Source organism: Hibiscus syriacus, unplaced genomic scaffold (genome assembly GCF_006381635.1).
Source record: "Hibiscus syriacus cultivar Baekdansim isolate YM2019G1 unplaced genomic scaffold, ASM638163v2 tig00109960_pilon, whole genome shotgun sequence".
In the NCBI taxonomy this organism is placed as follows: domain Eukaryota; kingdom Viridiplantae; phylum Streptophyta; class Magnoliopsida; order Malvales; family Malvaceae; genus Hibiscus; species Hibiscus syriacus.
In genome coordinates, this window is record NW_024062541.1 from 66,812 (window position 1) to 80,849 (window position 14,038).

A 14,038-nucleotide genomic window follows, 5' to 3' on the forward strand; every position below is an offset into this window, starting at 1 on the left:
AGAGGGGCCAGATTTGGCTTGAGGAGGGCCCGGATCATGTTGTGTTTGGCCTTATCCCATTCTGTCGTGGGCTTGGCGTGCTTTGGGGTGGGCTTGGTTCGTTGCTTGATGCATCTGGGCCTCAGAGTGCCTTGGTACGTGTGGATGCAGGCTGGATGATGTTGGACTCGGCTTTAAGGTCGTGGTCTATGACATTCTCCCCCACTAGTTCTAGCGACGCCCTCATCGCTTGGCTTGCATGAAATTGCTCGATTTTGTCTTTGAATTGTCATAGGGCTTCGGCAGGTTCCCAACACCCTTCGTTTTCGGGGAGTCCCTTCTATTGAACCAGGTATTCATGCCTTGGTTTGTGCCCCACTCGGTGAACTGATCTTTCAGTGTGGATTACTTCGACTTCTCTTGCATAAGAGGCTTTTATTCCAACTGGAACTCGATGAGAGATACTTTGGTCGGGATTGTCCTTGTCTGGATGGAATGGTTTAAGTAGGCTCACGTGTAACACAGGGTGAGCCCTGATGGTTTGTGGTAAGTCTAACCTATACATCATGGTGCCTATTTGTTTTATGATCTTGAAGGGTTCTTCGTATCTTTACACCAACCCCTTGTGTCTATCTTGGTTGCGCAAGATGTTTGTGAGTTTGGCAAGGACAATGTCACCTTCTTGGAAATTTACGTCCCTGTAATTTTTGTCTGCTCACTTCTTGGTACGTTTCCCTGCTTTATGCAGGCAGGCTCGGGCTAACTTGTAGTTCTCTTGCCATTCCTTGGCAAATTGATAAGCGAATGGATTGGATCCTTGGTACCCAACTATAACCGTGTTGGATGTAAGCGGTTGTTGTTCGTTTACAATCTCGAACAGGCTTTGGTTGGTGGCTTCGCTCTTTTGCAAGTTGTAAGAAAATTATACCACGTCTAGAAGATTTGGCCAGTCACTTTGGGTAGCACTTACGTAGTGCCTAAGATAAATTTATAAAAGTCCATTGACTCTTTCGGTTTGCTCGTCGGTTTGTGGGTGGACTGTAGTTGAAAAGTTCAGGCGAGCTGCTTCTTTGGATGGGCATACTTTAGATGCGGGGATGAATGTCCCATACTTGGAAAATCTATCGACTACAACCATGATGCTCGATAGTCCCTCTGAGTGTGGGAGTCCAACGATGAAGTCCATTGAGATGCTTTCCCATGGTCACTCGGGAATGGGCAAAGGTTGTACCAATCATGCTGGTTTCTTTAGTTATATCTTATCTTGTTGGCATACAAGGCATGTTTTAACGTAGGCCTCTACGTCTTCGTTTATGTGCGGCCAATAATAATGTTCGTTTAACAATGTCATTGTTCGATGGGTCCCTGGATGTCCTGCCCATTTGGAATCGTGGCATTCCATAAGGAGTTCCTTGCGTAGCTTTCCATACTTTGGAGCATAGATGCAGTACCTATGGGTATATAGTAGATATCTCTCAAGCCAGAATATTCTATATTTGTCTTCTTTGGCATATTCAATTATAGATTTGGCTTCATGATCATGTGATAGCCCTTCCTTTATGCGTTCTATCATGTGTCCCTTCGGTGAGCTAATGACTTCGATGTTGTACCTTCGGCTTAAGGCATCAGAAACACAATTTACTTTACCGGACTTGTGTTCCAGGAAGAAATCAAATTCGGTAAGGAATTCTTGCCAATGAGCTTGTTTGAGGGACAACTTCTTTTGGGTCAGGAAGTAGCTGTTCACGATGTTGTCTGTGAATCCTATGAATTTTGATCTGAGTACGTAGTGTCTCCATAAGCGTAAGCAATGGATTACAGCAGTCATCTCTTTTTCGTAGACTAAGTAACTTCTTTCAGTCTCGTTGAGTTTCCGACTTTCATAGGTTATTGGGTGTCTGTCTTGGATGAGGACTCCCTCGATGGCAATATCAGATGCGTCGGTGTGAACCTCGAAAGGTTTATTGTAGTTTGGTATGCACAACACTGGCTCGCTCGATAGAAGGAGTTTGATCTTGTCAAAGGCCTCTTGGCATGTCTGATCCCAAACCCAAGGCTTTTATTTCTTATGTAATTCGGTTAAGGGTGTGGCGATCTTGGAATAGTCTTTGAAAAATCTTTTGTAATAATTGGCTAATCCTAAAAAGGATCTTAATTCGGTTATCTTGGTTGGGGGCTTTCAATTTTTAATGACTCGGATCTTGTCCTTATCCATTTGGATCGTGCCCCCTCTTATGATGTGACCTAAGAATGGGACTTTCTTTTGGGCAAACGAGCACTTCTCTTCTTTGACATATAGCTCGTTCTCTTGTAGAACTTGGAATACTTGCCTCATGTGTTGGACATGTTCCTCTAGTGTCTTGCTATATATCACGATGTCATCCAAGTAGACCACAACAAATTGATTGAGAAAATATTATAATACCTTATTCATGAGGGTACAAAAAGTTGTTGGGGCGTTTGTAAGGCCAAAGGGCATCACAAGGAATTTGTAGGAGCCGTAACGTGTGACAAATGTTGTCTTTGGTTCGTCTCCTTCGGTAATTCTAACTTGTTAGTATCCTGACCTCAGATCTAGCTTGGTGAACCACCTTGCGTCGCCAAGTTGATCAAACAAGTCTGCAACGAGGGGAATTGAATACTTGTTTTTCACGGTGAGCTTGTTTAGGGCTCGGTAGTCTATGCACATTCGGAGGGTTCCATCATGTTTCTTTTGAAACAACATTGGTGCTCCATAGGGTGCCTGGGAAGGCCTGATGTAACCTGCATCAAGGAGTTCCTTCAATTGTCTACGCAACTCTTCTAATTCTGGTGGAGTCATTCGATAGGGAGCTTTGGTAGGCGGTTCTGCGTTTGGCAGAAGTTCTATCTAGTGATCAATTTCCCTTTTTGGGGGTAACGCCTTGGGAAGATTGAGAGGCATTATTCCCTTGAATTCAACCAATAGTTGACCTACTTCTCGTGGGATATCTTCGATTGCAATTTATTTCTCGCTTACTAGTGTTGCCAAGAATATCGGTTCTTTCTTATGCACAACTTTGGAGAATTGTATTGCGGATAAGATCTTGGCTCCAACTCCGAGTCCTCGATTAATTGGGACAATGCATTGATGCTTCGGGTCTAAGATACATAGACAGTCGGTAAAGGGGACCGGGAAGGCATTGATCTTATCGAGAAAACTTAACCCGAGTACCACATCGAAATCGTCGAGGGGAATTACTTTGATGACTTCTTTACCAGTCCAGCTTTCGATATTGAGTTCAACTCCTTTGGAGATCCCTGTGATTGAAACCTCTTCGGCATTTACGGTTTTGATGTAGCCACTCGCCTTATCTATACGAAGGGCAAGTTTACTCGCGACTTGGTTGGATATAAATAGTTCTGAGGCGCCGATGTCCACAAGGGCACTTAGTTTTTGCCCCTTTATGGAGATGTCCACGAACATGAGTCCCTTTTTCTTTCGACCCTTCTTGACTTCTATGTACTGATGATGGATCCAAGTTTAAGAGTCTCTGCTTCTTCTTCTTCCTCATCGGTTCCTTCGATGGCAGAAAGTTGATTCTTTTGAGGACATTCTCTAGCCAAGTTTCCTAGCCCCTTGCAATTGTAGCATTGGATGGGTTATTTTTCCCGTTTTTCCCCTTGTTGGGTTTTATTATTCGATGGCTTTCCAGGACCACTTTGTTCTTTGTCTGATCTACCTTTGAATGGCTTCTCCTTATCTCCACCTTTGCTTTGTATTTTGATTTAGAGGAGTCATTCTTTCGAACCCCAAGTTCTATGAGTGACTCGGCAGTAGTCAAGGCTTTGGCAAGATCTTTGACTCCTCGACGGTAGTCAAGGCTTTGGCGAGATCCTTGACTCCTCAACGTTCTAGCTCGTTCTTCGCCCATAGCTTTAGCCCATCCATGAAGGTAAAGAACCCATCCTTTTCACTTAAACTCGGGACTTGAAGACTTAACTCGACAAATTGTCGAATGTGCTCTTTCAGTGAGCCATCATGCTTGAGACGCCTTAGTTTTGATCGTGCCTCGTTCTCGGCATGGTGGGGTAGAATTGCTCTTTGAATTCAGTTTGGAACTCCGCCCAGGTTCTTATAGTGGTGTCGTCTCGCTTCATCTCGGCATACTTGCGTTGCCACCATAAGAGTGCTAAATCTGTTAGGTAAACAGTTACAATATTTACCTTTTCAGTATCATTCACGATACCAATGGCTCAGAAGTATTGACACATGTCCCACATAAAGTTTTCCACGTCTTTGGCTAAACTGGTCCCCTTGAAATTTTCTAGCTTAGGGACTTCAGCTCGGCCCTTGGGGGTGCTGGTCATCATGTTACCAGCCACGGCAACCTTGCACAAGGCCACCTCGGTCTTGAGTTGCTCAATCTCCTTCTTGAGATCTTCGACTTCAATCCCTGAACCTTTATTCTTGAGTTCTTCGACCTCTTCTCTTAGAGCAAGAATTTGGGCGTCAACATCATCTTCTTGTTGAGAACTCTTTGAATCAAATCTATTGAATGCCACTTGCACATCCTCTTGGATATGCTCCAAGACTTCAACCTTCTCAAGATCTAGTGATCCCATCTTCTCAAGATCGATGGATTGTAACAGATCTAAAACCTCCTTGGTCTCTTTTACAGAGTCCTCAAGTGTGGTGATCTTCCCTTGGAGCGATGTGAGCATGTCCTTTGACATTCCTCACTTCTTCTCTAGGTTGTGAGCCTCGACGCCATCAGGCGTTGCTGGTTTGCCGCATTGAGTAGCCATCTCATCTGGTTATGAAACAGGCTCTGATACCACTTGACACGGGGCTAGAGTGTAGGCTAGCTGGTTCGTGTGGCCCTTAGTCGCTTTGCACCATTGATGGGCGCTAAGGCATCCTTAAAGCTTAAGTTTGGTCGCTTTGCACCATTGCTGGGCGCTAAGGCATCCTTAAAGCTTAAGTTTGGTCGCTTAAGTTGTTGCGAACGTAAGAACAAAAGAGTATGAACGGAAATAAGAGATGCACGAGAGTTTTTGGCTTGGAAGTCGGGTTAGTTTTATTTCCAATAGAAAAGAATGAATAAATACAATGGAGTGAGGAGACCCCTTTTATAGCAAAAATCCCCTATGAGTTGATGACTAAGTTTACTTCTACTCTAACTAAAAGTACTTCCCTACTTAAGTTAAAACTCCTAATACTGAGTCCTATTTGAACAATGATTGTGGCTTTGTCCCTTTTTCTTAGAGGGGCCGGATTTGGCTTGAGGAGTGCCTGAATCATGTTGTGTTTGGTCTTATCTCATTCTGTCTCGTGCTTGGCGTGCTTTGGGGCGGGCTTGGTGTGCTTTGGGGCGAGCCTCAGAGTGCCTTAGTGCATGTGGATGCAGGCTGGATGATGTTGGACTCGGCTTCAAGGTCGTGGTCCGTGACACTGAGCTATTATTTAACTTGTCCACAATTTGCTCCCACGATTCAACTCTAAAAGGCCTCGTCTCAACTTGTTTTCTTGATGTATCAACATCTAAGTTATCCTCGAGTATTAGCCTTTTTGATAACTCGTGATTTTTGAAGCCCATACCTTGCAAATCATCAAAATCTCTACTGATGAGATTATCAGCCATATTCCAGGATCGTTGTAAGGGGCAAAATCTAGTTATATGTCCATGTTCCGACATTGACTTGGCGCACTCTTTTCCTCCATTTATTTAGGATTGGAGAGATTTTTTTTATGAGACCTAAGTCTCTATCTTTATTTATTTTGTAGTTGTGTGTCTCAAATACAATACAAAACTTCACTTTTTAAAAAATATATATATATATCATTATTTAACTACTGATGATATTTTAATAGTAATAATGACACGCTTATAATGCTTAACTTAATTATTTCTCACCACTATAATTGTTCTAGTTAGGAGTGAGGAGTAAAAGTACTTGGATGGACCTAGGCAGAAACGGTCATCTCCTTAAAAGTATAAAATTGTCATATATTTTAAATTGTTATGTATTTTTTATTCAAAATTTGTTTTTATTTATATAAAATTTTATAAGTTCAAGCTTGTTCGTCCCTGAGTAAGTAAAAGAATTGATCCAAATGATTTGATTAAAAATTCTAAATATTTAATTTGTTTTTTAATTTTTGAATAATGTGAATCAATCATTTAATAAAAATCAATTTTTTCATAAATCTTGAGTAAGTACAAGGAAGTATATGTTCAAAGATAACTTTCAACCATTTAATATTAAAACTCACACCCTGACATTTCTAGTGCTTGAACTTGAGACCTCAATGAGTAACAATAATTTCTTTATTACCCATATCGCTTAATTCATATTTAATAAAAATAAAATAATCAAATAATACACGAATCATAATATTTAAATTTTATATTATTCAAAATTTATAAAATGGGCATGACAATGAAAATAGCATATCATTAAATCTTTTGAATATAATAATGATAATAACAATAATAACAATAAGAGAAATGTAATAATATATCGTAAGTCATTCATGTTAATAATAAGTCTTTTGAGTATAGCAATAGGACTTTCAGATTATTAATAAATCTTTTAAACATGATAAAAAAGATTTTCAAACATTAATAAAATTGTTTAGCATGATGTTAATACTTCGGGATAAAATGATATTTTAATGATGTTAAAATCAAAATATCATTTTAATAAATACGTTGAACATTGTTTTTTTTTTAAAACAATAATACAAAAGAAATGTAGTTAGAGAATGGTATTTTTATAGTGGCAATAACATAGATTGGATGATACTTAGCTTTGTGAAAAGAAAATAAAGAAAGATGGAGATGAAAGAAAAGTATAAATTCAATAAATAACCAAAGAAAATAAATTATAATATGAGTTTCAACTATTGAATCTAAGGGGTATTTATAACCCGATAGTTCTAAGAAAATAAATTAACTAATTCCTAAAATAATCAAATTAAAAATCCTAATAAGATTTATAATAAAATAGCTAATTCTTAAATAAAATAATAATAGAATAATCAAACTAAAATTCCTAAATTAAAAAAGTTTATCACAAAAGATAAATATTTAAGTATTCTAGTTGAAATTTTCTTCATATTCTGGATAACTATATCCCATGTAAATTTCAAATTAAATATTCAAAGAAGTTCTACTTATCTTCTATAAGATGTTGAATAGACCGTTAAAATCTAATAGTTTTTAGACTAATTAATGCAATGAAATTCCTTTTCAAAATAAACTCAAAATAAAGAAAATTCAATAATATCTAAGGGATAAATTAAAGTTAAATAATAATAAAAATATGCAATATTAAACTCTACAGATTTACCCATTTGGTGGCATTGGGGACAGCCTTGTCACAATTGTAGATCATCACGTCGCTTCCGGAGCTGTATCCACAAGTGGTTAAGCATTTTTCGTTTGATCGAATTATGTTATCCTCTGACCTCAACGTCCACAATTGATTGACTTTATTGTTTCCACGTGGCCATCAGATTACTTGGTGTCCATCCGCGTGGTCTTCCTGGTATACGTTGACACACAGACCATTTTGTCCGATGATGTACGACGTTGGAGCTAATACGACGTCGCAAGTTTCATCGTTCTCTTGGAGGCCTGTGGATCTCATAACCATGGGAAAAGAAGAGGGTGATATTGATGCTGGCATTTGCAAAAACTGCGGTTTAAGTTTTCGGGTTTTGCACGCTATGTGCATTAATGCAACAATGAAACGCACGGATGCCAGGCTGTCGAAAATCAGTGGTTCTTCTCGAGAATCAAGTACTAAACGGACATCATTTGGAAAGATTCCATAGACTGCAGACTGGGCGTTTTCGGAGATGGAGTCCCAATTGTTTTGAAACGCCCTCGTTAAAGCATCTGGATGTAACACTTGACAAGATCCATCCGGAAGAGGCTGTGCCACCTCAGCTATTTCTCCCTCGATGAATCTAAATCGCGCAGGTTCCAAAATCATCTGGATACAAACTAAAAGGGCTCTTGCGATTGTACGATCATGTGGACTAGCAGGATCGTAATCATTCATGTTTTGAATATGATGCTGTAGCTCCTCAATTCCCAGAGGGATTTGACTTCTGTAACCTACTCCTGCAGCTCCTTCTAGAGATCCATAACGTTCAGTAAATGGAAGTTCTCGTCCTCGAGTGTTTGGGAACACAACATTTCGTACAGCTTCGGACACACCGGGAAACAAGTGTGACCTGGCTCCGTTTCCTGGTCGATAACACAACACATACACACTTGTGACATCCAAAGCTATTGTGACGCTTTGGTCCCCATCTAATAGTTGCACCAAAACATATCGACGGGGACTAGTTTCTGCCATTTCTGGACAGATTGATGCGCTGGAGTCGGGTAATAACGCGATTTCACCGTCGGTGTTTCCATATCGGAACAATTCATCTTTGAGTTGAGCCATAACGAGCCTATAGGTTAGCCTAGTGCCAGTCCTAAGATCCAATGTGACAGTCGGAGGTTGGGCCAGGGATATGGAACAATCTCATAACACTGCCACCGCCACTACCACTATCACTACCAACACAACCCACACCTTCATTCGAGGACAATTCTTTCAAAATGGAAGTGGAGAGTTTTGCAATGCTTGGCTATGGACGTGCTTCCAAGAGGAGAAGGATTTTCATAACAATTTTTGTTACTCATAATCCTACTCCTTCCTAGTCAAATCAAGAGTGGTTCCATCAATATCTTATCGTAGTATACTTGTCTTCTAGTGCAGTGGCAACGCCATATTGGCTTCATTTTTATTATTATTTTATAAAAACAATGCATAATTTAATTATTATTTCTCACCGATTCCACCACCACAACTGATTTCATCTGAGGTGTGTAAAAGGATTCCATCGGAATGATCTAATCTAATAATTTAAATACTCGATTTAACCTTTTATTTTCAAATGATTCCATTGAATTATTAAACATTAACTATATTAACAACTTTAAATTAAATTGACATGGCAGCATTTGGTGTAGTTCTATGCAGTTTCTCTCATGTTTGATCATGGTTATGGCTTCTTTTATATCGGCCTGATGATATTTTGGCGTGTTACTCTTATTTTTTTTATCAGCAATGGAATTCCAGATGATAAAAGTAAACCTAATTTAATTCAAGTCTCGTCTCGTTAAAAATCTCTCTAGACGTACATAGAGAAAAAAAAATACTTGAGCTAAGCAACATCAGAAAAACCAAACTAAAGACCAAGTCACGGATACAAAAGAAAATCAAAACCCCTTCCAAGCATGGACCAACCTACAAACAAAAACAATCCTGACAAAACAGCAACAAACTGAGCAACACGTGAAGGGTACAAACTAGAACAGCAAAAAACCTGCACACAGCACACAGCACACAGAGAACAAATACAAGGAAAAGGACAGCTTATGGAATACCAAACCAACACTGATGATAAGGTTACCACCACGCCTTAAACAGATCAAATGTTTCCCTGATTGACGGGAAATTATTTTATAGACCCAGCTTCCAACGTCATTCGTGGTTCCGATGAAGAAGAAAATAAAGGGAAAAAGATTATTATTCGGATAGATAAACCGAGGTGGATTACAAGATCCAGCATTTTTTTATTTATCGAGTACATAACATATATGCTAGTGCATATATGTGCTTTCGCTTTGAACTAAATCTGGCCAAGTGTTTCGTCGATGACCTGGCCAAGAAGGGCGGTAGCAGAATATGTGGCGGAAGTCTGTTTTTGCAGTATCGAGATAACGGGACGCACAGATGCCACAGTGCTGTAAACAATCTGACCAGTTACAACGGTGACACTCTTTATAAAGTTTCCTTCGGGTTTTGCATCTTGGATGGCATCAGAGAGTTTTCCCCAACTGGTTTCATAAGCCTTCATTACACCATCGGGATATAAGGTTTTATCAGGTCCCCCAGGAACAAGCGGCGCCAGTGCAGCTATCTGTTGCTGGATGATCTTCAATCGCGCGGCCTCCGAAACCATCTGGACACAAACTACAAGCGCTTTCGCAACTTGCTTGACATCAGCTTGAGGTGTGTAATAATTCAAGCTCTGGATCTTCTGGCGTAGTTCGCCGAATCCTAGAGGGATTTGATCTCTGTCTACTCCTCCTGCTTTAGTTTTGAGGTCATCATAACTGCCATCGAAACCGAGATTGACTCTCGTAGTGCCCTGGAAGAAAAGATTTTGGACGGCTGCGGAAACATCCTTGAACCAGTAGGACGCTGTTCCGTCTCCTGGTCGGTAACCCAAGATGTACACGGTCACGGAATCGATAACTAACGACACTTTTTTAGCGCTGCTGGTGAGTTCCACCACGACGTACCGATGGAGATCGGTAGGTGACATAGTCCTGGGGGGCAACACGGGAAACCCTTGCACTGAACTTCCATGGACTATCAATGAGTTTATCATATCCTTGATGAACACATCGTACGTGCTTTTGGTGGCAGACGTAGCGGTGAACGTGACCTTGTAAATTGGGGCTTGTGGTTCCACCGTGGATACGAAACATGCCCATACTATTGCCATTGCCAACACCTTCATTGTTTGAGCAACTTTCATTTTTATGGAAGTGGAGAGTGGAGAGTGGAGAGTGGAGAGTGGAGAGTGGAGTGTTGGAGATTGTTCTGCTTCCCAAATGGAACGAGGATATCGGCTTTTTATAATAACTTTTTGTACCGAACACGTGTCAAACTGTAACTTGTTGCTTGCTAATTAAAATCTGCTACATGAAGCGGCAATCTAAGGTTTATAATTTGAGGTTTATAATTTATGATTTTAAGTTAGGGATAAAATATAAAATGATGTGATTAAATAATTTTAAAGGCTAAATTAATACGAAATACGATAAGAACGAAAATGATAATGGAATTAGATAAATATGCCCTTAAACCTTTTCATTTTATTAAATGAAGAGATAGTAATTTGTAGTTTCAAGGTGTTAATAAAATTAGCTGACCTTAATCTCATATATAATGGGATAAGGGAGAGGTATGTAGTAGGCTATCTCCAACGTCAGGTTGAGAGCAGCTTCCGTGGAAAATCTCCGACAGAATTATGAATTGCTCCCCGTGAGATTCGATCCCACAACCACAAGGTTAAGAGCCTTGCGCTCTACCACCTGAGCTGGACGGGCAATTCTTTCAAGGTGTTAATAGTTTTTACTTAAAATGCATGTTGTTAGGCATCAAAACAAAACAAAATACAAAGTTGGTAGACACGGTAAGTGACAAACACGTGGAAGAATAAATTTGATAAAATTTGGCTTAAACAAAAATTCAGATTTCCTTTTCAATCAAAAAATATCTGAACTAAATATCTTAATGAAATATCTGAACTAAATATTTTCTTTTGAGTTAATATTTTAAAAAATTACTTTTAAATTGATATATGAATTAGGTACTTCCACTCTCAAGTTAATACTTAAAGAAATTCTTTTTTCAAATTAGAACATGGAATTCAGTTTTATGCACTTAATACGTTTAATAATGATGGTACCTTTTATTGAAGTGATAACATAATATCTAAACTAAATATATTAACTAAAATATTTTCTTTTATATTTTTTTATTTTTAAGTTTAGTTATAAAGAGCCTCTTCTCAAGTTGATATCTAAAAGAAAATTTCCTCTTAAATTAGAATATGAAATTTAATTTTATCCACTTAGTAATTTTGTTAACGATGTTACTTTTTAAATAAAATAATAATATAATATATATGACTCTTAAATTAGAATATGAAATTTAATTTTATCCGCTTAATATTTCCGTTAATGATGTTTCCTTTTAATAAATGATAATAAAGTATCTGAACCATTTTTTTTTTTGAGTTAATATTTAAATATATTTTACTTTTAAGTTGATACATGAATTAAGTACTTCTCTCAAGCTGATATCTTAAATTAGAATCTGAAATTTAATGTTATCCATTTAGTATTTGTTGAACCACGCTTTGAGGTTTTAATATACCAAAAAGTAAATAAATTTAAAGAAATTTTAAGGTTATTTTTAATTTGGTTTTTAAATTTATATTCGATTCAACCATTCGAATATTGAAACTATTTTCAAAGTTAAAAACTTCATAATTATTTATTATTCTTTTGAAAAATTCAAGTCATATACGGGAAATATGTTTCAAACATTTTTATAAAGGGTTTCGGATCTTAATCGAGTCAAAAATCAATTTTTAACATTGTAGTACTGGTACTGCAAGAACACTAATGGTATTGTTCATGTGGTACCGATATGTGTACCGATATTGATGTGTATAAATACACTAAAGTATCGATATTGGTACTGATACCCCTTTTATGTTTTTGACAAACTCGATTTCAATAGGTTATTTTTGTACCAATACTCTTTGAGTATCAATACAAGTATCGATACTTTAGGTGGAGTACTGGTACTCTTCTCTCACCAACGATTAGATTTTTGTATTTAATGAAGGCAGTACCGATACTCCAAGCCCGAGTACTGGTACTCAAGACGTCTAGGCATCATTTATTGCGAGAAAATTCTTCCCAATGACTCTATTAACTCTCACAATAACCCAAACCCTAAAGTCTAACTTAAAGTTTATAATTTAAGGTTCTAAGTTAGAGATAAAATATAAAATGATGTGATTAAACAATTTTAAAGGTTAAATTAATACGAAAATACTATAAAAACGAAAATGATAATTGGACGAGATAAAGGTGCCCTTAAACCTTTTCATTTTATTCAATGGAGAGAGATTAATTTGTAGTTTCATGGTGTTAATAGTTTTTACTTAAAATACTGGTTGTTAGGCATCAAAACAAAACAAAACACAAGGTTGGTAGACACCGTAAGTGACAAACACGTGGAAGAATAAATTTGATAAAATTTGGCTTAAACAAAAATTCAGATTTTCTTTTCTCTCAAAAAAATATCTGAACTAAATATCTTAATGAAATATCTAAACTAAATATTTTCTTTTGAGTTAATATTTAAAATATTACTTTTAAACTGATATATGAATTAGGTACTTCCACTCTCAAGTTAATACTTCAAGAAGTTATGTTTTCAAATTAGAACATGGAATTCAGTTTTATGCACTTAATACGTTTATTAATGATGGTATCGATACCCCTTTTATGTTTCTGACAAACTCGATTCCAGTAAGTTATTTTTGTACAATACTCTTTGAGTATCGATACTTGTATCGATATTCTAGGTGGAGTATTGATATTCTTCTCTCACAAATGGCTAGAATTTTATATTTAATGCATGTAGTATCGATACTCTAAGCCCGAGTACTGGTACTCAAGGCGTCTAGGCAGCAATTATTGCTTAAAAATTCTTCTCAATAGCTCTATTAACTCCTACAACAATCCAAACAGTTAGAATTGAATGATGAGGTATAAAAACAAGATTTCAATTCATATGTGAAAACAAGAGATCATAGAGAAAGTCAAAGCAATCAATTTGAGCCAAAATCAAGTCAACATTTTCAATATTCTTTTTGCTTTTAAAGAACACTTTTGTACTCATTTGTTTCATTTTTATTGAGTGCTCTTCTTTGTTCTTGAATTGTGCAAACACATTCCTAGTGAGGTTTCCTAGTTTTCTATTTGTAATTTCTTCTTAGGAAGTGTTTAACACTTAAGACTTTGGGGTATAAGTCTTAGTGTTGTGTAAGGTTACACCTTGTCCTAAAAGGTTAGAACAAATTAGTGAATTTGTTGAAATTCTTAGTTGGGAAGCTAAGGTAGTGGATGTAAACTTCATTAAGGGAGTTGAATCACTCTAAAATCCTTGTGTCGATTTCTTACTTCTTTTAAAAGCTTCCAACAACTTATTAATTTGGCAATTCACCTCCCTCTTGGCCATTTTCCTTGATCGATTGACTAAACAATATTTTTATTAGCGATGTTTTTTTTTAATAACGTGATAACATAATATTGTCCGATATAATTAAGTATATTTGGTCGGTTAGCTAAGTTGCTAATCTTTCTTCCCTCATATTTTCTCTATGTGATTAGATATAGATGGGTTAGGGATAGTATCCATTTATAATGGTTATAAAACT

General features: G+C 37.4%; 2 protein-coding genes across 2 annotated transcripts; both read right to left on the bottom strand.

The window, feature by feature from the left end:
- Positions 1–7,455: 7,455 nt before the first annotated feature.
- On the bottom strand, positions 7,456–8,403 carry LOC120211173 (abrin-a-like). Its single transcript, XM_039209781.1, has one exon. The coding sequence runs from the start codon at positions 8,401–8,403 to the stop codon at positions 7,456–7,458; it is 948 nt and encodes a 315-aa protein (XP_039065712.1).
- An 802-nt stretch (positions 8,404–9,205) lies between these two features.
- Positions 9,206–10,552, bottom strand: LOC120211174 (ribosome-inactivating protein bryodin II-like). The gene is made up of 2 exons (XM_039209782.1): positions 9,668–10,552; positions 9,206–9,331 (listed from the first exon to the last, which is right to left on the bottom strand). Exons 1-2 carry the CDS (start codon positions 10,550–10,552, stop codon positions 9,206–9,208), a joined length of 1,011 nt encoding a protein of 336 aa, XP_039065713.1.
- Between the last annotated feature and the right edge of the window lie 3,486 nt (positions 10,553–14,038).

Coding starts and splice junctions, on each gene's coding strand:
- LOC120211174 (XM_039209782.1), bottom strand. CDS start 10,552: ATGAAAGTTGCTCAAACAATGAAGGTGTTGGCAATGGCAATAGTATGG. Junction 9,332..9,667: donor CTACCGCCCTTCTTGGCCAG/GTCATCGACGAA, acceptor TGCTGTGTGCAG/GTTTTTTGCTGTTCTAGTTT.
- LOC120211173 (XM_039209781.1), bottom strand. CDS start 8,403: ATGGCTCAACTCAAAGATGAATTGTTCCGATATGGAAACACCGACGGT.